The 22,723-nt window shown below is 26.0% G+C and overlaps 2 protein-coding genes across 2 annotated transcripts; one reads left to right on the top strand and one right to left on the bottom strand.

Moving 5' to 3' along the window:
• Positions 1 to 378: 378 nt before the first annotated feature.
• On the top strand, positions 379 to 14,921 carry LOC135925217 (ras-related protein Rab-1A-like). The gene is made up of 7 exons (XM_065460441.1): positions 379 to 519; positions 578 to 650; positions 780 to 827; positions 873 to 920; positions 968 to 1,063; positions 8,400 to 8,531; positions 13,583 to 14,921. The coding sequence occupies exons 1-7, from the start codon at positions 497 to 499 to the stop codon at positions 13,811 to 13,813; spliced, it is 651 nt and encodes a 216-aa protein (XP_065316513.1). The 5' UTR covers positions 379 to 496; the 3' UTR covers positions 13,814 to 14,921.
• Positions 14,922 to 15,973: 1,052 nt separating this feature from the next.
• LOC135923882 (four and a half LIM domains protein 2-like) lies at positions 15,974 to 22,104 on the bottom strand. Its single transcript, XM_065458871.1, has 5 exons — positions 21,695 to 22,104; positions 18,041 to 18,224; positions 17,814 to 17,983; positions 17,250 to 17,436; positions 15,974 to 16,251 (listed from the first exon to the last, which is right to left on the bottom strand). The coding sequence occupies exons 1-5, from the start codon at positions 21,836 to 21,838 to the stop codon at positions 16,100 to 16,102; spliced, it is 837 nt and encodes a 278-aa protein (XP_065314943.1). The 5' UTR covers positions 21,839 to 22,104; the 3' UTR covers positions 15,974 to 16,099.
• Positions 22,105 to 22,723: the final 619 nt, after the last annotated feature.

Genomic DNA, 22,723 nt, shown 5'->3' with positions numbered 1-22,723 from the left:
AATATGTGATATGAAAATTTTTTATTAAAGAAAATGCAAATGATACAAGATTACTTCAGAATAAAGAATCTTAGATACAAATACTAGAATCTTTAAAAAAATGTCAAAATTGTATCTTGTATCTGCGATACAATTATTCGCGGTATACCCAACTCTGAGTATAAATATATGAGATGTTAGACCTATAATAGAAAAATTTACTTATAATATCAATACTAATATATTCTTTAATATTGAATAAAATATATTAAGATCAAATATTGATGATTAAATCATCAATTATTTAAAATATATTTTAAGGAATAAATCAGGATCCTTATTTCGTAAAATTCTAATTCTAATTATTTATTGATTTTACAGAATTTCATACTTGTCAATTTTTTCATTTAGAAATTTTTACTCAATTGAAACGTTAGCATTTGAAATTCACCTACCATATTCGATTGATAAAACATAAAATATATAGACAAAAAAACAGTGTTTTCAAAACATAACTATGCATTCTTTAAATCCAGAATAGTAATAAATTTTATGATATAAAATATCGTTTGAACATTATATAAATATTTTTTTTCAGTGATTATCTATTCAAACTTTTGTTAATTGGTGATTCTGGAGTTGGGAAAAGTTGCCTTCTTATCAGATTTGCTGTAAGAACTACAAAATGCATGTTAAATTTATTAAAAATTTTATGTAAATAAATTAAAAATAAAATTATATTGTCATATGATCAAATATATTATAAAATATATTAGTATAATAATATTTTTTATCTATAGGATGATACATATACTGAGAGCTATATTAGCACTATAGGAGTTGATTTTGTAAGATAAATATATATGATAATAGTTTAATTATAATTTCATTAGAAAATTCGTTCTATTGAATTAGATGGGAAAATTATCAAACTTCAAATAGTATATAATTATATATTTGTATAAATTAATGTTCATTATTATTTTAGTGGGATACAGCTGGACAAGAGAGATTTAGAACTATAACTTCTAGTTATTATAGAGGTGCTCATGGAATAATTGTAGTGTATGATATCACTGATCAAGTTTGCCTTGTCATTAATAATTGTTTTTAATTTAGAAAAATTATTTTATAATTAATTTGGTATATTATTATGAAGTTTATTTTAGTTAAATACCAAGAGCAAATATACTAATTTGCCAAATTACAAGAGGCTTAATTTTTAGTTGTATACAAATCAGATTAGTCATTACATAAAAATTATAAAATTAGCTTAAAATCATATATTAACCTCAAACTATATCTCTTAAACCTGTTAACTAACCCATGTTTCTAAATTTTAATGAAACTTCTTACTTCAGTTACCTGTCATAATTTGAAAAAATATTCTTTCCAATTAAAAAATTTCCTTTTGATAAACACTATTTGAGTCGGATTTAGTGTTGTTAAACGGCTCGATTTGAGCCGATTTTTAAAAACGGCTTACTCAATATTTTTGCCAGAATAATATTGTTTAAGTCTCGAGATTTCACTAATAGATGTCCAAACCTTTGTGCCACCAATAAGCAAAATCTTGAGGCTTGCATAATATTTTTCTTAATAAAATATTGAGTTAGCCGTTTTTAAAAATCGGCTCAAAATGAGCCGTTTAACAACACTAGTCAGATTATCTTGATAAATAATAAAATTGCATTTTCATTTTTATATAGAAATAAATTAATTTTTTACTTATATCAATTGGAAAAAGTTTTTATTATTATTTTCATTCAATATATAACATGGATCTATAGCCTGGAATCTGGCCAGGCTTATAAATCCAACCAGGCCTTAGGGCCACTTTTAAAAATCCAGATTAAGCTGATTTAAATTTTTTAAATGCATCAATTAATTAGTTATAAAATCATATAAAGCATTTAATACTGATTTATTGTTCATATTTTTAATCTCTCTTTGAAGCAATTGCAAAATACAGGCAAAATAATTAAATGTTTAGAAATTTTGGGATGGACCAAATTAAGATCAAAAATAAAAATCTGGTCAAATTATTTTTTTAAGAATTTACTTTGGTCTTGAAAAATAATTTTTTTTTTTTCAAATCTGGGCTGGGCTTAAAATTTTGACCTATGCAGATATGATATATATAAATAATATATAATTTATATTTGTAGAAGTTGCTAGAGGGTGGAGCTGGAAATAATCATCCCTTAAATCCCTACCCCCTCTGAAACAATAAATATAAATAAACAAAATAAGCAAAGATGCATTAAGAATTTTTTTTACCAATAAGATATCAAATGTGTTAAATGAAAAACGAAAATATATAATTCATTAAATATTATCTTTTTACCATTTATATATAATTAATTTATTAATGGTCAGATTTTTTCTTGCTGATTAAAATTCTCGAATATATATAGTCTAAGAAATCATAAGAAAATATTAGCACAAAAAAGCATTCTAAATAGGAAATATGAACCATCACATATCTGCAATGTTTACCATTAGATGCCATAAAAATAAGGTAATATATTATTATTTGGGGAAAATAGGATATAGAATTTCAAGATTTATTGATATATTTTGCATTTATTAGTTACAATACTATAATTTTATATTTTATTATCTTTTTTAATACAATCAATATATTTTGGTATGACAAAATTTATTTTGTTATTAGTAATCATTGCTAAATAATAAGAATCTATTATTTTACTTAGTAAGGAAAATTTCCCCTCTTTTCATTTGCTAGAGTTTATTAAAAGTGTCATAGTTATTACCCTCTGAAATGTAAGTATTGATTTTTTATATCAGGATTAATTTGATTCCATATCCTCCATAAATTTACTACTGCTACATCAATAAAATAACTAAAAATAGGCCACCACCATTTTTTACCTTGTATATTTATTTCATATGTCGACATGAGGTTATCGCACAGAACAATGCTACCCATAGGAATTCTATGAAATTATTAGATTAAATTTTATAATTTTTATTTAAAAAATCTTTGAGAATCTTGACAATTTGCACAGAGAGCTAAGAGCTTTGCATGTTGATGCAGCTGTCACCACTCTATCATTCCATTGTATTATAAATATTTCATTTGTCTATTTAAATCAGTAATTGTTATAGCCCCTTTCCTTTTTTGTCATAACTTTAATTTTTCAAGTTTAGTTTCTCAATTTTTTTTGAAGTAAATGGGTAATTCCATGACAAATTGGCCAGTGATTCGGACGATCATTTTTAAAATGAATAAAACTTGGAATGAAGGTTTAGATTTACCTTACAAATCCAAATTTTATTGCCCTAGCTCAAAAATATCCCGAGTTATGGGCCTTAAAAGTTCGATGAGTCTTTTCCTGTTTTAACTAATATTAAAATATTCAAAATATTTTTGATCTAATTCTAAAGTAACAAATTATATATCATTTTGTAGCCCTTAAAACATCCATTAAGTAAATGCAAATATTATTTTAAAAATATCTTCAATAAAAATAAAAAAAAATATTTTGAAAAGTGCCCCATTTAAAATAAAGAAACTCATGAAATATGTTTATTACCAATATATTTATATATTTAAATAAAAATATTAATGGAGTAAATAAGAATTTAAATTTTATTTAGTTTTTTTAAATTTTAGGAGTAGAAAAATCAATTATAAAGGAAGTGTTAAACGATAAAACTCATCAAATATGTTTATTATTCAATAAAAATATGAATGGAAAAAATGTGAATTTAAATTTTTATAATGTTATGTATAAAAAATGAATTATAGAGGGCGCTATTATCTATAAAGATAATTATAAAATATTTTTTTTTATTGGGGTACAATAATTTGTATTTTTTTTAAAATTTCCAGTTTATATAATAATTTTATAGATTAATGATTATTTTCACATAAAATTCATTTTTTTATTTATATATTTTAATTAACTTTAGAAATAGAGCTCTTTATAATTGATCTCTTTATTTCTAAAATAATAAAAAATATTAAATAAGATTTAAATTCTTATTTTCTTCATTAATATTTTTACTTAAATATTTAAATATATTGGTAATTAACACATTTCATGAGTTTCATCATTTTTAATGCAACACTTTTCAAATAATGGTTTTTTGTTTTACCAGAAATACAACGACACTGAAGATATTTTTAAAATAATTTTTGCATTTTCTTAAGGAGAAATTTAAGGACTATAAAATGATATATAATTTGTTACTTTCAAAAATATTTTGAGTATTTTAAGATTCGTTAAAAGAGAAAAACTCTAATCGAACTTTAAGGCCCATATACAATCTAGTTGACCTTTATACCAAGTTTCATCTATTTTAAAAATGGTCGTCCAAAGTAATAATCTTTGTCATTCAACTAATACATTCTTTCTTGTGGTAAGGAATGATATCCAGTCAGTAAAATAATTCCTATAAACTTTTTTATCTCCATCTCGACTGTAATAAAACTTGCTCTATTGTTTTGTTTGGAATAAATATTTGATTGATTTACAAGCAGTGAATACATCTTGGTCAACAAATATTTATATTGGAGGTTTTCCAATCAAATCAAGTTGAAGAATTATAATGATTTCTTTTCATATATATTTTCTAGATTTTAAATTCGAAAATTTAATTTGTTTTTATTTATTTGTCGATATTGAGAATTTTAAGACAATATCAATGTGTCGTGGAATATGGATTTCGATTTCCGCTGCAATATCTAGTGGAAGATTAGGTGTGTCTTTTAGATCATTTTTATCGAAATCTTGTTCATAACTTACTACAGCAGCATTAGGAGGTATGATTACACCATCTGTTTCATCACCAAAGCCTTCATCGAAAGGCATGGATGGGGCTTCATCAATTGTTACAATAATATTCTAATGTGTTAAAAATATGATTAAATTTTTTTTAAAATACTTATTGACGATATTTTATTTAAAAACAATTCAATTTAAAAAGATTTATAATTTAGATAATTATATCTCAGCTAAAAAATAACAGAAACATTATACTATAATATAAAAACAAAATTATATTGAATAACTCTGGGTGTATATAAAAAAAATCTGAAAAACGATGACGAAAAGTGGTTAAAAAATGGAATAAAAATAAATAAATATTTTTTAAAAGGTGTGGGGTCATTCAAGGGGCTTAAAAAGTTAGATCGACAAATCTATAAGATCCTCTGATAATCGTAAATAAAACCAACTCATTTGAATTACAGGTGTCTACATTTATTTCTTTCCTTGGCTTTTAATTATTTGGAAACCTCTTTCCCAAAGATTTCTAAGATTTTTTTGTCCTTAAATTAAATATATGGAAATGAAGACCGTTCAAAATTCATTCCTAAGAAAATCCTGGCTATATCTATGTTTATATTGATCTTTGAAATGTCAATTTTTATTATTATTTGCAATTTTATATAAGTCAACCTATTTTAAAATGAAAACAAAATTTTATGGAAACATGCCATGTATTTGTTTGATCTTTTAAAAGGGTTGTAATTAGCTTATCAATATATTCCATATCCTTACAAGGGTTGGAATAAAATTAATTAAGTTTAAATGCGAATTAAATCGAGCCGTTTAAAAAAAAATCATTAATTTAGATCAATTTTTATCAATTGACTAAAAAAAATTTATCATAAAATCAAAAACAAAATATAAAAAATCTGATTATTTAACTCATAAAAATAAATCACCAGTTATGCTATTATAGGTATGTACTAATGTACTACCCTATTTTGTGAATTTCAATATTTTTATGTTTATCTCTATCTTATTGTTATAAAAGAAAATGTTTCATTAATATATCTATTTCTTATTATATATGTGGATTAGAGGTCTGAAAAGTCCGGTTCGCTTTGGTCCGTTAAGAATTTTTGCACAAGTTGTCTCCAGCCCTGCCAGTCCCGGCTGGTTATAGTTTTTTTAAAATTTAACCGGCCTGGCCCATTATATATTTTTAATATCTATATCTAATTATTTTTCCCAATCTTATTTAAGACTCTTATATCTCCTCTATGGTTATCTATTTATACAACAACCATTACTCTTAAAATACGAAGAAATAAGCATATTGTAATTTATTTTCAAATGGTATTAATCGAAATCAAAGTATTAGATTGAAATTCGAAAAAAAATGTATCAACATTTTGATTCTCGGTTGAGCCCATTAAAATTTCTACGAAAAATGAGAAATTTACGAGGCCCTGCTTGATATTATATATATATTGGAAAATTTTTTATGCACAAATTACCCGGCCCGTTAAATTTTTTTCTAAAATTCCTAGCCCAGCCCGATGGCCTTTTTATGGATTTTCCTCATTTGTTTTGTATAATCAACTTGATGGAATAACAAAAATTAATTTTTATAGTTTAAATTTGCAAAGGTTTTGACTAGGTAGGTTTAATTCATTTTAATATATATTTTTTGACCTCTAACTTATTTATTGTCTTTTTTTATTATATCCTATTTATATTATTTACATATTTGCATATGTTTATGATTATGGTGTAAATTTATTATAATGGCGTCAAGTTATTATTATTATCCACTATATAGAGATTGTTCAAAATTGTAATTATTTTATAATGGAGGCTTATAGTAGAAGTGGGCCGGGCTAGGTGCAAATATCTTTACGAGACAGACTAGCAGTTTTATTTTGAAATAATTAGGTACCACAAGTCTGCCCGGACAATTTGTAAAAGATTATTTTATGACCCAGGGAAATTTTTTAATTACCAGGGTGTAAAAAATCTCTTTTCAATAATTTTCACCCAGACAAACTTATAGCTCTTAGTATCGCAATTGTTCATCTTATCAATTAAGATTTTGATGATATGAGGTTGATCGGGTTATGCTCTATAATTATTCACGTTTCTCTTTACACTAATTTTTTTAGTCTTAAAAAAGTTTCTTTTTTATATTTTAACAATTAATCTCTTTTTATGAATTTTTTCAAAATCACTTCATAAAGAGCGCTTACATTTGTTCTGGCCATTTCAAAAAATGTATTCGATCTTGTTAATTGTTAAGGGAAAAATTAAGAAATTTATAAAATTAAATTTAAAAAAATATGATAGTTATTAAATAATAATACCTACAATTGTTATTAATAAGATAATTATATTTATGAATTATTATCAATAATTGAAATCTTTGGCCCCTTCATTTTACTTCATTATCTCAAAAATATCAAATGTCTATTTATTTACTTCTTGCCTTAAATTTATGGATTTTTAATTAAAAATCTTTATTTTTGCAAATTTAAGGATAAAATAGGGATAAATAAATCAACGACGATCCACTCTTATTATGCATATGTTTTTGCTATAAAAACGAGAAATCATAAAATTAATATTTAACAACGCAATAATTTTCAAAAATATTTACAAGTTTGGTCTGGAACTGATTTACAAAGACTAAACCATAAGCTACAATGTAAAAACCAAACTGAACCTTGGACAGTATAAAGTCATGACGATGACCTCAACATTTTTGTTGTGAATACCTTTATAAAACATATTTCATACTAAAGAAGATTGGGGGGTGTGGATACCTAAAATAAAATTATAATTCCTAAAATATATTGTTTTTGAGCACTCTTACCTAAAGTTATTACAAAATTTAGTTGAATTTATAGTTCTCAAAACATTTATTAAGATATTATAACAAAACAAAAGAGCATACCTTAAAAAACTTATTATTTAGAGCAGAGACCTGCAGAGGTACCATTTGCACGGCCCAGCCCTGATTTTTTTAAAATAATTGTTCGACCCGGTCTAGCCCGGGTTTTATATTTTCAGGCCTGGCCCGGTTTTTTTAAAAAAAAATTTGCCCGGATTTTTCAAAAATATATTGTTTATTTTTGATTTTTATAGCTAATAATAGCTATTTCAGATATTTGATTTTAAAATATCTGCGCCCCAGGTATTTTTTTTAAAAAAAATTCAGGTCCTGCCCGGGTATATTTAAAAAAATTAACGGGCCAGGCCTGCAGGTCTCTGATTTTGAGCATAAATAAAGTAATCAGTAACGACTCCCCAAACTACATGAAATGATAATAACAACTTAATTTGATTAGATTTAAAAAAATATGGCAGAATACACATGATATTTTTTTAAACACCAGTTTTGGAAAGTAGTTATTCACAAGGAGGGCCGATTGCAAAGATCGAACCTTAAAACCGATTCGAATAAACTGAATCGGTTCGGTTCAAATCTAGAAAACCGGACCTTCTGTCGTGAATACTGTTGAGTTATGATAATAATTTTTAAAATTATCATGATGTTTATTACCTTAAACCTTGCCACTCAAAGGTAATTATAATGTTATAAATTCGGCCAAACGCCCCTTTTAAATTCAATTTTACTTAATATTTATGATGAAAATTTTTAAAATAAATTTGATTCGTGTATAGGAATCCTTCAATAACGTGAAACAATGGTTACTAGAAATAAATCGATATGCCAGCGAAAACGTGTGCAAGCTCATTGTTGGGAACAAAGATGATTTGACTGGCAAAAGGGCCGTCAAGGACACTGATGCCAAAGTATGTTTAAAAGATTCAATACTAATATTCTGCACTTTCGTTAGACTCTTGGTCGTACATTTTCTTGAACTTAGTGAGCTCTAAATTTATAATTTTCATTCAGGCTAAGACTTAGGAACTTCGACAAAATTTTTTTATCTTGTTTTCTTAATGCCTTTTTTTAGATACTATTTTTCAAGAAAGACCGACCAATTTTTTTCCCCAGCTAAAAATAAATTCGCTTTTCTCAAAAATTATCCTTCCTTTTTCCTCAGTTCAATTTTATTTATAACCTTTTCCTACATCTGTAAAATAGGTCTAATGCGGGACTTGACAAACCTGTAGATGTATAATTTCGAACCATATGCTAATCTTTTTTTTTATTCTATCTTGCCGTTAGAGTACAATATATAATCCATGCACCACGTTACCCTGCAATCACAGTTAGCACGAGGAAGTATTTAAAATATTTGTGCTAACTGTGAATGCAGGGTTAGGCTTCCATTGTGGGTGATCTTTCACCTCCATATAACATTTCCATTATTATTTCGAATAAGGATTAAGAATGGTATATATTTTTCAAAAATATTATAAATTATAATATTTATAAAGTAGAAAATAATATTAAATTAATTGTATTTTTTAATATTTTAAAAATGGAATTTTATTTTTTAAATAAATGTTAATTGTTATAAATAAAAATTCCATTTGGGGCCAAGTATTTTTAAATTTAAGGACTGGCCCAGATATATTTAAAAAAAATTAAAATACATAGTAGGACCAGGCCTAGATGTCTCTGAATAAAATAAACAATTAATTGTATTTAGGCAATCATTTTGTTAACAATACTAAAATTTATTATATTGGAAGAAAAAAATGGTAATATTTTTTTAAGTTAGCAACTGTTTAAATAAGCTAAATTTAAGTTAATAATTTTAGGCCCAAGCACATTGAAAAAATTTATAACCCCAGATCCGCTAGGAAATATGATATTAAGCCTATACCCGGCCTATGAAGGTCTGGTTCCAACACGTACATAGTATCAAAACCATGAATTTCAAACAACTTCCTCACTTTTGAACTACACTTAATTTATATTCATTTTTATATAGATTTTTCACATGAATTGGAAAATACATAAGATTTAAGGGCAATAATGGATTAAATTTCATGGGGTAGTTTCTCAACATATGCTGAAATTTATTTCCTGTCAAATCAGATTTTCTAAATTTAGAAACCGCTCTTAATAAATAATATAAAAGTGGGATTTCGAATCACCATAGATTTCATATCCCTTTATCTGATTTATTCTAGACATAGTGCTTCTCTTGTTTTGGCAGTTTTTCCTCGGAATAACTGAGTTTTAACCATTTTCTTATATATTTTTAAATAATCATAAGTTAGAATTTCTTATAGTCAAAGTGAAAAATGATCTTGAACTTGGAAGGGTTATATGACATTTGGTATTTCCCTTAAAGGGAAGAACAGAGTTACTTCCACTAGCTTGTTGCCAATAACTGATTATTGTTTATAGATTCTACCATATTTTGCTTATCAAAGATACACTTTTGCATTATAAATTTATAATATTACATAAATGATACGATTATCACTAACATGCAGTAATCTTAGCCCTTTTATTATATCTTAAGCTTCATGGAACTCATTATTCGTAAGATATCGACCGTGTAATGTTATAATAAGTAGATATCTTGTGGACAGTTTCATTGAGTTTTTTAAATGTTTCATTTTTGATCGAGAATATATTGTATCAGCACTGTTGAATAATAGGTTATAAAGATAGCTTTTATTTTTTACTGGTGTCCTTATTTCCTTTAGAAATCTTTTGAAAATTTGTTTGCAATATTTTATAGAGCAAACTAACTAAGCTAATAGTAATTAATTCAAAGTATAATATGCTTATTTCTATAGTAATAATACAGAACTTAGGTGTTTTTTTAAAATTGATATAATGTGAATTAAATAGGTTTGCCCATTTAAAATTTCTCTTTCTATTTAGGGGCTTATATAAGTGCACACTCTAGTTGGGTAATGACTAATTTGTCTCAATCTACATGCTCGTGCCAGAGAAAATATGTTAACATTAAGGTGTTTTAATTTATATTAGTTTCTTTCAAATTTGAGCTGCTATATTTTTAAAGAACGAGGCCAAAGTTATATTTTTCTGCTAAAAACTTCGCCAGCTAAAAATTGGCGTAATATTGTAATTACCCAACTATAGTGGACACAGAATTTCATATTATTACCTATTTATATTATTTTCACAATCTGAAATTTATAAATATATGAATATAAATTAACGGAATTTCATGATATCCGATTTCCCTAATATATCCTCACTATTCTTGGGTAATGGCTAAATTCGGCTCAATCTTTAGCGCTTGCCGGAGAAAGTCTGTTAACATTATAACGTTTTAATTTATATTAGTTTCTAACCGGTTAAAACGGCTAAAAATATAGTCATTACTCTACTATAATCCTTGCTCATAATATTTTGAGTTTTTCTATAATGGCTAATTTTTTAGTGATATTTTTTATAAATTTAAATAATTATCGTCAACATTTAATATAAAAAATGAGTAATTTTTTTTATAAATTTATGGTTTCATTAAATATTAATTTATGGTCTCATTAAATATTAATTTATGGTCTCATTAAATACGATACATCTATATATTGGATGGCATAGCATCCTATTAATTAATGGCTCGTATCTATTTACACGATTTGAAATATCATTCAATTTACCTAAATTTTTTCAACCTCTCCATACATTACACTGTGTGACAAATTTCGACTTAATTTTTTGGGAGAAAATAAAATAAACATGTTTTAAGACAGTTTTTTATGCATATTCTAAATCCGCTGTCAGTTTTTTTCTAGCAAGTCAGGTTTTTTTATTTATTTTAGGTTAAAGTGGCCAAAAAGGTCATTTTTAGCACTTTTTGAAGGTTTATAACTTCGGTTCTAATGATCCCCACAACTAAAAAATATCTTAATTTTTGCAGCAAACCTTTCTTATTATTATTATACATTTTTTTTATAAAATCCTTACTCAATTTTTAAACAACCTATATTTTTTTAAATTTACCAATATTTATAAAATCTTTTTTAATATAGCTTACATTTAATATATTTATTTATTGTGGCTTTCGTTCTCTTCGCTACACTGCACACGGTACGATTCCCAAACAATTTATTTTAAATGAAATAGTTATATTTCTCATCTGGCAACGTAATTTTTCCAGTTGCAAACTATTAAAAAAAGGAACTGTTATATGAATATTATATTTTACCGGATAAACAACTGACGAAATTTCAGGATAACGAATTTTCTTCTTATTTTTTTTGTTAAACCTAAATGTACTAATCGAGCTAAAATAACAATCACACGAATGATTTCTTGCTACGTGCCAAAATGCATATTTCGAATAGCAAATATTACCGTTTTCCATTTACCCATGAATTAAAAGAATTATAACTTGTTTTACATATGTAATTAGGGGCAAATGGTTTATCCAAATCGCAGAGTGGAATATTGTAATAAATTTCATAAATCCTTTGAATGATTGGAGAAATTGGACATTTTGTGCGGGCAATATATAGCCCGCACAGATGTAACAAAATTTAGAGACACACTTTAAACAAGGGGACCTCGGCATTAATTTTTTTTAGAATATTATATAAGGAGAGAATTTAAATTATATTTAAAATCCAATTTAAAAAAAAATTAATGAAAGAAATTAAATGTTTATGAAAAATTAAGCGCGAAAAAAAATAATTCTTCTCCTTTCTTCCTACTCGTTATTTGGCATTATTATTTATTGCCCATACTACTGGTTCAGATACTCCATTGGAAAGTCATTTTGATATAAATTGATTAAAAAAACAAATATTCTTAAATACATCTAAAAAAGATAAATATTAATAAAAAATATGAAAAAATTACCAATTATTGCATTTACTCATAAAAATATTAATACATGTCTTAGTTTCTTGCAATTTACTCAACATAAAAATATTTAATATTTGAGACACTTTATAATTTGTATTCTGTTACAAAAATACTTATTTGATAAAATAAAATCTAAATATTTTGCTTCAAAAATGCTCAATTCAAAAAGTGTACAAATTAAAAAAGTGGGTACAGATATCTGATTTTGGTATAAATTGATCATAAATGCATAAAATATTACTAATTACAACTAAAAAAGATAAATATTACCTTAATTTTGCTTTAAATATGCCTTATGCAGATGTTCGAAAATATCTGTACCGACTTTTTTAATTTATATTTTGGTTGAATTTTCATGGCATAGAGTACTTTTGAAACATAATTAGAATTAATATATAATCTTGAGCATATTTGAAGCAAAATTATATAAAATTTATCTTCTATAGTTAATAATTTTGATAGTAATTTAAATTGAAAACTTAAGACCCCCAAAACGAAATTCTTTATTCTCAAAAACCAATCGATAAAAAATTATAAAAATTAGTAAATTTATAAAGAAATATAAGTTTAACACTATCACCAATTTTCAGGGATTTTTATTCGATACCTTTTAAAATATATCCGTATAAAGACCGAAATTTTACCATTTTTGAGATTTCGAAAAGTTGTCTTTATACAATAATATTTTTAAAATTTGACGTCTAAGGAAAATTTGGAAAACGGATTCGAACTCAGCGTCAAATTCTGCACCAAAACTTGTTTTTATTTTCTTCCCCCAATTTTCTTGTCACACAGTGTTATTTATTTTATAGATTTTCATGTTTAGCCAACCCAAGTCTTAGACCATATCTATTTTAGTAATAAAAATAAAACTTATCATTTTAGGCTAACCCTAAGCCACATCATGCAGCATAGAACTCGTTCACCCTAATGTTTTTGCGATAATATTTGGGTTTTGCATTATTTCCCACGCCTGTTTATGCTCCTGAATAGTGCTTATACCGAAAATAAACAAAAAATTATGATTTATATTCGTTCAATTACAATTATTATAATTCACACTCCTTATCTATATTCATCTTAAATTTGTTAACAGGCCTTGGCTGATTCCTTGGGCATCCCTTTCCTCGAAACGAGCGCCAAAAATGCGAATAACGTCGAACAAGCCTTTATCACAATGGCCTCAGATATCAAGCGCAAGATGGGAAACGCCAATCTCCTTTCGACATCTTCATCCACCGCAGCCGCCTCTCATGATAAACAGAATGTTAAAATATCCGGCGGAACAGCCGTTAAGCAAGGGGCCAGTGGTGGGGGATGCTGTTGATAAACTTCCTTTTTGTTTTATAAATTAGCTGCGGGTAAAGGGGTTGAGGGAAAAAGCTATGATGTATTATAGATAGAACCATTACATCACTTTGTACTTTGATTTACTTAGTTACCTTAAAATTAAGAATATTTATTAATCTAATTTAAATATAAATTTTTTTTTTTAAATTTTATGGTTGAGAAAGCTTTAAATTCTACTTTTAACCAACCCATGCACTATATAAGAACATTTTGGCATAAATATGATTCTTATGAAATATAATAATTAATATTTTTTCAATCTTATTTATATTCGTAAAGTCACCCATTTTTTTTCTTTTATATTTATTTAGGATTGTATTTATAATAATCGAGAACTAAAAGATCAATTTTATGATTTTATTGATAGAATGAATATTTTGAAGATGGTTTTTTTAAATATAATTCCTCAGATTTATTTTTAATTTTTACTTAAATTCTAAGATATTAGATTATTATAAAAAAAATATATTATTGCGCGTGTAACTTTCTAACTTGATATTTTGCTAATTGTCGTAATTATAAAAAAAAATTACAAACAACTCCCCATATATAATATGCTCATAATTAAAGACACACAAGGCAAAATTGTTTTCTATAAATTATAATAATTGTAACTTTAAATTATGCTTTATATTATATAATTGCATTATCGTCTTTATACTGATAAATATATAAATTTCTTAAATTTTAAAATAAGGGTTTTTATATACTAGAAATCTGTTTTTACAATAAGAAATTATTGATAATTATTATTACTAAAATTCTAATATTTCATATTTAAAAAAGTTTGATTTTTTTTGCTATAGAAAATATTCTCCGACCCTTTATAAATATTAATATCATTCCTATATTCAAAATACACATTTGATTTTACATAATAATATTAAAAATATCACTTTTTGATTTCGCATTCTTTACTTCAAACTTATCCTTCAAGAGCCAAAACATGAGAAATTTTGTAGAAGCCTTTAAAGATTATCATTTTTTTTTCTATTTAGAAAGCTTAACTTATTAACCAATCTTATTAATATAAAACCATTTATATATTTTTTTAGAAACAATGATAAGAAAAATGAAAGAATTATATCGATATTTTATGATAACTAAGTATTGAATAAAAAAAATAGAAAATATACTTTTTATTTTGCCTGTATACTTTAATCATAATGTTATGATCATTTAAAATCTGGGTTTTTTTATAGCATTTTAGATTATTTTGGCAATATTCGAACCGTTTATTTAAGTTATGCTTCAGCTACTAAAATTTTAAAAGGTTGCGGTTTAGAACAAATTATAAAGGTTTATCGGTTTTGAATTTTTATAAAATTTGTCAATAAAAATATAAAGACTATTATAAATATTTAAGATTTATTAGTAACATAGAATGTAATGGCTCGATTTAGCCCGATTTTAAAAACGGCTAACTTCAAGCCAAAAAATTATAGGAGACTGAAGATTTTAGTAGTTAAATTGCGAGGCTTAAGTGATTTTATTTACCAAAAGATATTATATTAAATTACAATTTATATTAAAACAAAACGATTTGCGGGAATTATATAGATTCGGTTCTATCAATTCGTAAATTATAATATTCATTCGTATATAGGTTCACCGGGCATTTATATCAGACATATGCACATTGAGCACTATTATACCGATTGATCCACTAGCGATGTCACTTATTTAAAACAACCGCAAAATATAATAAAATAAAAAACTAGTAAATCATACTAACAACTGACAGGGTCGTCATTGCGACCCCCCCCCCTCCCCCGAACCAAATTTTAAAGCTTCTCTAATGAAATATTGTGGGTTTAGCGCTTTTTAACATTTTTATCCACTTAGGAGGTGAATTTTAATTTAAAAAAATAAATTATCATTAAAATTACCGAATTAGATCATTTATTTATCTTTAATGCATGTTCTAATCTACTTTATTCATCAAAAAATGACGAAAAGTAATCAAAGCCCACCCCCAGTGACCCCGTTTTCTTTTTTTAGATATTCGTATATTTTGAGTGAATTAAGTTATAAAAATATTGATATCAAAAGTGAATCTTTGAGATCCAATTCTTCTAATATGCCATTAGTTTACAATAAAATCACGATTAGGCTAAATAAATATGTCATCTTTAATTTCTCTGAATACAATATTTATAAAATTTGTCATTTATATCAATAAATTATATATAATTAAAAATCATTAAAATGGACCAATTTAATTATAAATAAAAATGATAATATATAATCAAATCATTAAAAATTATGGCTTTTGAAAGCATTCTGGGCAAACGATATCTGTTCCTTTTAAATTGAAGCCGCTATTTTCAAGGGATTTTCCGCAAGCCGTGCATATAAAACATTGACTATGCCAATGTCTATCTTGGTAAGTTATGTATTGCATACCTCCAGCACCTTTATCAAATTTATTTCGATATATTAAATCCTCTCAGCAAAACTACTAAAACCTTAAAAATAAATAATCTCAAAAGTCTTTTGAAAAAATTCTTTTTGGTCCCTTCTATCTATAAACTTGGCTTGCTATCCATGCATCTAGAGTGTGCTATAATCTCAAAATAACATAAGAATCGCGAAGCTCTAATCATATAAATACATTTCATATAAAAATATAAATCAACAAAACAAATAGATCTTTATGCAAAGAGCGAAAAGGTAACTATCCCATCATTTTTAAAATTTTAATGAAAATATTTCGTGAAATTTTATGAGTTTGTGTTTCTAATTAATATCCATGTTACTAAAAAAACTGACATTCTCACCCTCTCCCTTGAAGGTCTGTTTTCTCCCATTCTGTCTGAGAATGTTTGAATTGAAATTGTTATAAAATACCCTATCCTTAGCCCATATTAGTGTTGTTAAACGGGAGTCGATTTTAAAAAACGGCTAGCTCAGTATTTCATCCAGAAAAATATTACGCAAGCCTGAAGATTTTGCTCACAGAAGGAACAAAGGTCTAGACATATATTAACGAAATCACGAGGCTTCAGGCTATATTTTTCTGGCTAAAATATTAAGTTAGGTTTTAAAAATCGACTCAAAATGACCAGCTTAACAACACTAGTCCATATGAGAAAATAAAAAATAGTTAAAGCTTGCCAAATTATAATATAACCGAATATAAAAAAATATAATAACATAAACATTATATTACTTGAAAACAATATAGATGGAAAAATATTTCTGAACGATTTTAATATTTCTACTGAGAAATTTTAAAATTATTTATGAGAATATTAAATTGATAAAAATAAAGGAGAATTAAGATTTTTTTGTTTAGATTGACTATTTCTAATTTTTCAGTCATTTAAAAACACAAAAAATTTTACTTTCGTAAACATTATAAAAAAAATTAACCAATCAGAAAGCTTATCGTAATGCAATAAAATCAAAACCTGTGATTGGTTCTCTACAACCTGCGCATCGATTTGCGAACATTTTGCCATAACATTCTACACAATAGGGTTTATTGTCTTTGGCTGCGACGCTTTTCCCCGAAAGTTCTGTGCCGCATCCATAACATATGAAACATTCCTTATGAAATATTTCTCCTTTCGATTTAACGCCCACGTCAGTAATTGGCTTTCATAATATATAAAATATTTATATATGAATCATTCGCATTATTAATGACTTCCTTAAAAATGAGAGTCAAACTGATAGATATTTTAGTTATATATATATATTATATTTGACCTTATGTGAATTTTTTTTATATTAAAACAATGACATATTGGTTAAATCAGTCGTAAAATTATGATGGGTGTATTAAGAATATAATATTTTAACAATGTTTGTCTCATTCATTCATCAATCGTATAATGCAGTATTCCTTTTATGAGTTTAAAAAAAATGGCTTTCCAAGTCCTAAACCAGTTTTAATATTTCCGCGTACAAAAAAAAATAGATTGTATGTAAAAAATTATTTGATAAAATATCAACATAAAACATTTTATTACTTTATTGCATTTGGCGCATTGTTGAGCTAAATTTTGTTGGTAACAGGGGACGCATATATTTTTATCATCCTTGGAATAAAAACGTTCATTACCCAAGCTTTTCTTGCAATATGAACAAATAAAACAATTTTCGTGATATTGTTTCCCTTTGTATTCTAGTTTGGGTTGACCTTTATTTTTTTATTTAAAATAAACATGGATTCATAAATTAAGAAATGTTGGTTTACCAGATTTTAAGGATTGATTACAACTCGGACACACACCACCTCCAGGCAGTTGGACTGTGTAACATTTTTGGCATACTGGCCTTTTGTCGGATGTCTCGTAATTGTTAACATCCAAAAACGCTTTGCATTTGGAACATCTGAAACATTTTTCGTGGTAATGTCCTTCGTCTCCAAACACTAATTCCTAATTGTTATATTATTTGTATTAAATATTTTTTTGCAGCAAAATCAATCTATTAACATTTTAGCTGTAAAAACTTATCTATGAATATATATAATCTTGACTTTTAACGAAGTAGTTTTTTTTGCCAGTGTTTAATTAAAATCAGTTCAGGTAACCAAAGTAAGTTGGGTCAGATTGTGTTTATACAAAATAACTAAAGATTTTTTTATTATTATCATCCCTAAGGGGTTAAAAGCTACGATTTTTAATTAATGTGTGCTGATAGAAAGGATTTTAAAAGTTAAAAATATTGTCATTTTTGGTTTGTTAAAATATATGCTTACAAATAATTTAGAAACTTTAAAATCCGTCTAATTTTTTTTAAAGTAACCTTAAGGTGATGCTAAAAATAAAAAAATAATTTAGGATAAATAAGCAGAGATCGCTGGACAATTTATATAGAATATTTTTGAGGGCTGTAAAATAAAATTAACGCTGAATTATATAATTTAATCATCTTGAACCACCATAAAAATTTTTGGGGGCCGGGCTAAAAGTATTAGAACCGGGCCTTAACCCTTTATAACGTACTCAATTGATATCTAGTGGTAAGCATTCCTTTGTCCCTTCGTCATGAACAATTTTCTTATAATTTAATTTTTGATTCCGCGAATATTTCTGCTATAAAATCAACACGCCAGGAATGACATTCAATTTCATAACCCCGGAAGGGGTTGAAGCGTGCGTCATGTATTTCCGCTAATATATAGTAGAGTCTGCAATGCATGGGTTTAAATCAACAATCCCGCCCATAGGTTGTTATAAAAATTTTTTTAACCCACCCATCCACCCATTTTTTTAAAAAAATTTACCCAACCGCTCGTCAGCTCATTTGCTAAAAATTTTATTTAACCAGCTCGCTCGATGTTTGAAAATTAAATTATGTTAATGACTGGTTTGGCTCTTTATTTATTTTGATGCATTTAGAATTATTATAAAAGGCAATTATGAAATTTTTTAAAAAATTAATTTTTGATAAATAGAGGTGTTCTGAGCATTTTGCCCAAAAATATTTAAAATTCACCAGCCCATTGTTATAAAAATAATTTTTAGCCCGCCCGCCATCCAGTTTAAAATATTTTAGAAAGCCCGTTCAGACCCACCCGTTGTAGATCTTTAATACATAGAGCCCATACATGAAGTCTACCCGTTTTATTATAGATTTTTTTTTGAGATTCGATAGTGCAATAAAAATAATATAAAGATTGCATATTTTTTGAAAAAATTTCTTATTGTGAACCTTTTTTCGCACCTTTTCCGTCTATGGATAATTCACTTCTTTCTTTCATTTCTAAAAATTTTTTTTTACAATTATGATGAGTTGCAAACTAGAAGCGGCCAAGCTGGACATTGGTGCAAATATTTGCAAATTTTTATTTAAAACTCAGAATTAATGTCTTAAAATTATTTTTTTTACTCCGGGCCGTTCAATATACATAAAATTATTTACGGGCCAGGAGAGGGACAACAATATTCGTGGGTCCGAAAAATCTTTTTAAAAATTTCCAAGGTCTGGAGTGTAAACTAAACTGTACTTGGTTAGAATATGAGAGATTGGCATTAAATTATTGATGATAGAAATTTTTGGCTCTAATGACTATCAAAACAATTTCACTAACCAAATTATAAATTTATTTATACACAGATTTAAGAAAAGAAACAATAAACATCTGTATATATACTTAGAGAAATATAATAATTCGTATCGTGGATAAGGATTAAAGATGATTGATATGATATTGATAGAAAAAAAGGTTAAAATTGACATCGTATTTATAAAAATAGTTAATTTGGCATAAAGTGTATTAATTTATATTATATATATAACTTTATTATATAATTTTAAATTTAGTTATATTACATTACCACATAAATAACTCGAATCGTAAAATTATTATATATGTGTTAAAAAGTTATATTTTACGCTTGAGAGAATTCCTAATTTCCTAATACCTCACACACAAAAAATAATTATTCATAAATGTTATTTATCTAAAAGTAAAAGAAAACGGAATGATGGAAAATGTTAAGACTTTGAAGCGAAGGAAAATTTATGATCAATTAGAGGGTATCGAATAAAAATGTAATGAGCATAAACAAATTGCCTAATAAATATAACAAATAATTTATGCAATATTATTTTATAAATAATTTATATTTTGAAAAATTTATATTTTAAAATTGCATAAACTGTTTTCCCTATCTCCTATATAATGTAATGGAACGATCATAGTATTTATTTGTGTTGGTAATTATTAAGAAAAGAATATGAAATGTTGTTAACAAGTTTAAAAAAATATGCATAATTTAATAATAAGAAAAAACGAAAAATAAAATAATGTTTTCTAAGCGAGGAGTTGATGTAAGAACCATTCCGGGTGAATGACTGTTCACTATTGAGCCCGCCAATTTTTAAAATAAAATCTTTCCACAATAAACAGTAAACAGGAATTCCGAAGGAAAATAAAGAAGGCTTTGAGAATATGCGAAGTAGTTCGATGAGGATTTTTAATAAAATATTATTTATCTAGCTTTTGGCATCATTCAATTTTTTTAAAGTCAGAAATTTCCTTAATATTTTGTATTTATTTGTCGCGAATTCGCACTAATTGTGAATTCAGGGTTATTTATTATACTCCAAATAGGTCATTTTGAAAATGGTAGCTTAAAACAATAGGTCATTTTGAAAATAATTTAAAAATATTTCTTTGAGCCCCCTGAGTTTGTAAAGGCTAGTGACGCCCCTGCTATCTTAGCCAGATCTAACAAAAACAGCTTAAATAGTAAGAGAAGAACAAGGTCAATATTTTGTTGGATAAAAATTATAAATAAATCATAGTTAAGAATATAGAGAATTTAGTTATGACGGGCTTAGACGGCAAAAGCAACTGAACAAAGGAAATTCATAATTCTCGTAATTCATGGAAAATAGTGTTGGCCAGTCACCTAATAGTATCATATTTTTTTAAGCCTTAAAAAAATACTCATAAAATTGGCTTTAGGGCCGTAACGGGGGGAGAGACAGAGGACCTAATGACATATGATTCTTATCTAAAATGACGATTTATTCATTTAGTGTATCGATATAAATCATCTGATGATACACCATTCCGGTAATAAATAATTTACATTTAAAATTTTATGAAAACTTTAAAAAAAATCATTTATTATGTTATATGGGAAACCAAACTGGTGTTTCACCCGCTGATCTGTATTCTACGGCGTTTCAAAATAATGATGAAAGAATGAATCTTTAGTCTAAGTAAGCATTATAATATATCAAATAAATGAATGATTTTATATTCAATACGTGCTGGGGAGGGGCCTAAAAGGCGATATATGCTCATCAATAAATAAAACGAGTGTTTTATGTTTGAGAGGTCGGTCACTTTCGGAGGTTTAATATAAAAAACAAATACATTTTTTTTTACCTTTTGACCGGCAGATATAACATTTTCGCATTCGACACATTTACTCGCGAATTTATCGTCGAAACAGGCGAGGCAATAATTTTTGCTTTTCTTCTCCACGTATTCTTTCCCCATCAGATCCTTGTTGCAAGCTTGACATTCCATGATTGATTTTTTATTTCACAGGGAAAACCAAAATTTTGGGAATTTTAAATCAGAATTCGATAAATTAAATTTGTAAATTTGGAGAGGATTTAATGTTCTTTGAGAAATCCTTAAAAATCTTGTATAATTTTTATAATGATTTCTTCTAAATTGTTTTATTCTTTTTTATTACAACAATGCATTTTCTATTACGTATTATTTATATAATTTAAAAAAAATTTAATTAGAATAAAAATAAATTGTTTTAGTTAGAATGCTATAAAAAAATATTTCTTTCTTAAATTTTCTGATTTTCAATAAATTAGTTATCATCCAGGGTTGATGGGTATAATGTGAAATTATATCAAATTTCAATTATAAATTATATATTTTTTAAATCCGATATGCAAATCATTTCATGTTTAAAGCAAATTTTATTCTTTTTCTTCCCCCAAATTTCCAAAATCAATAAACATTTCTTCTACTTTTAATTTATTTTTCTATTTTCAGACCTTAAGGCTTTTTTTAGCAATCGGAACAATAGTTTTTTTTTAAAAATGTAACAATGGTTTTTTCAAATTGATTCCCACAATTTTTGCGTGTTAATTTTTAAAAAATAAGGTTGAAAATTAAGATAACTTTTTAAAATATTTAAATATATTTTATTTAAAAAAAATAATAAAAATAACTGAATTTTTGAAAATATGCTATTAAAAATAAATAATAAATATAAAGTATTTAATTCTTCTTTTTCTGTGATAAGAAAAAAAAGAAAAGAAAGTGGAACCATATGGCATGATATATTTCATTATTGATTGAATATTTTTTAATATATTATAAAAAAATAAAATATTGACAATTAATGACTACTTTTGAGGAATCACCAGACTCTATTTTTAAGTTTCA

This window comes from Gordionus sp. m RMFG-2023, chromosome 2 (genome assembly GCF_954871325.1).
Source record: "Gordionus sp. m RMFG-2023 chromosome 2, tfGorSpeb1-WG-v2, whole genome shotgun sequence".
NCBI lineage: Eukaryota > Metazoa > Nematomorpha > Gordioida > Chordodea > Parachordodidae > Gordionus > Gordionus sp. m RMFG-2023.
This window is presented reverse-complemented; position numbering and strand designations above follow the sequence as displayed.

Coding starts and splice junctions, on each gene's coding strand:
- LOC135925217 (XM_065460441.1), top strand. CDS start 497: ATGCATTCTTTAAATCCAGAATA. Junction 828..872: donor GCACTATAGGAGTTGATTTT/GTAAGATAAATA, acceptor TAATTTCATTAG/AAAATTCGTTCTATTGAATT. Junction 1,064..8,399: donor TGTATGATATCACTGATCAA/GTTTGCCTTGTC, acceptor ATTCGTGTATAG/GAATCCTTCAATAACGTGAA.
- LOC135923882 (XM_065458871.1), bottom strand. CDS start 21,838: ATGGAATGTCAAGCTTGCAACAAGGATCTGATGGGGAAAGAATACGTG. Junction 17,984..18,040: donor TAATCAATCCTTAAAATCTG/GTAAACCAACAT, acceptor AAAAAAATAAAG/GTCAACCCAAACTAGAATAC. Junction 16,252..17,249: donor TTGTAGAGAACCAATCACAG/GTTTTGATTTTA, acceptor AATTTGATAAAG/GTGCTGGAGGTATGCAATAC.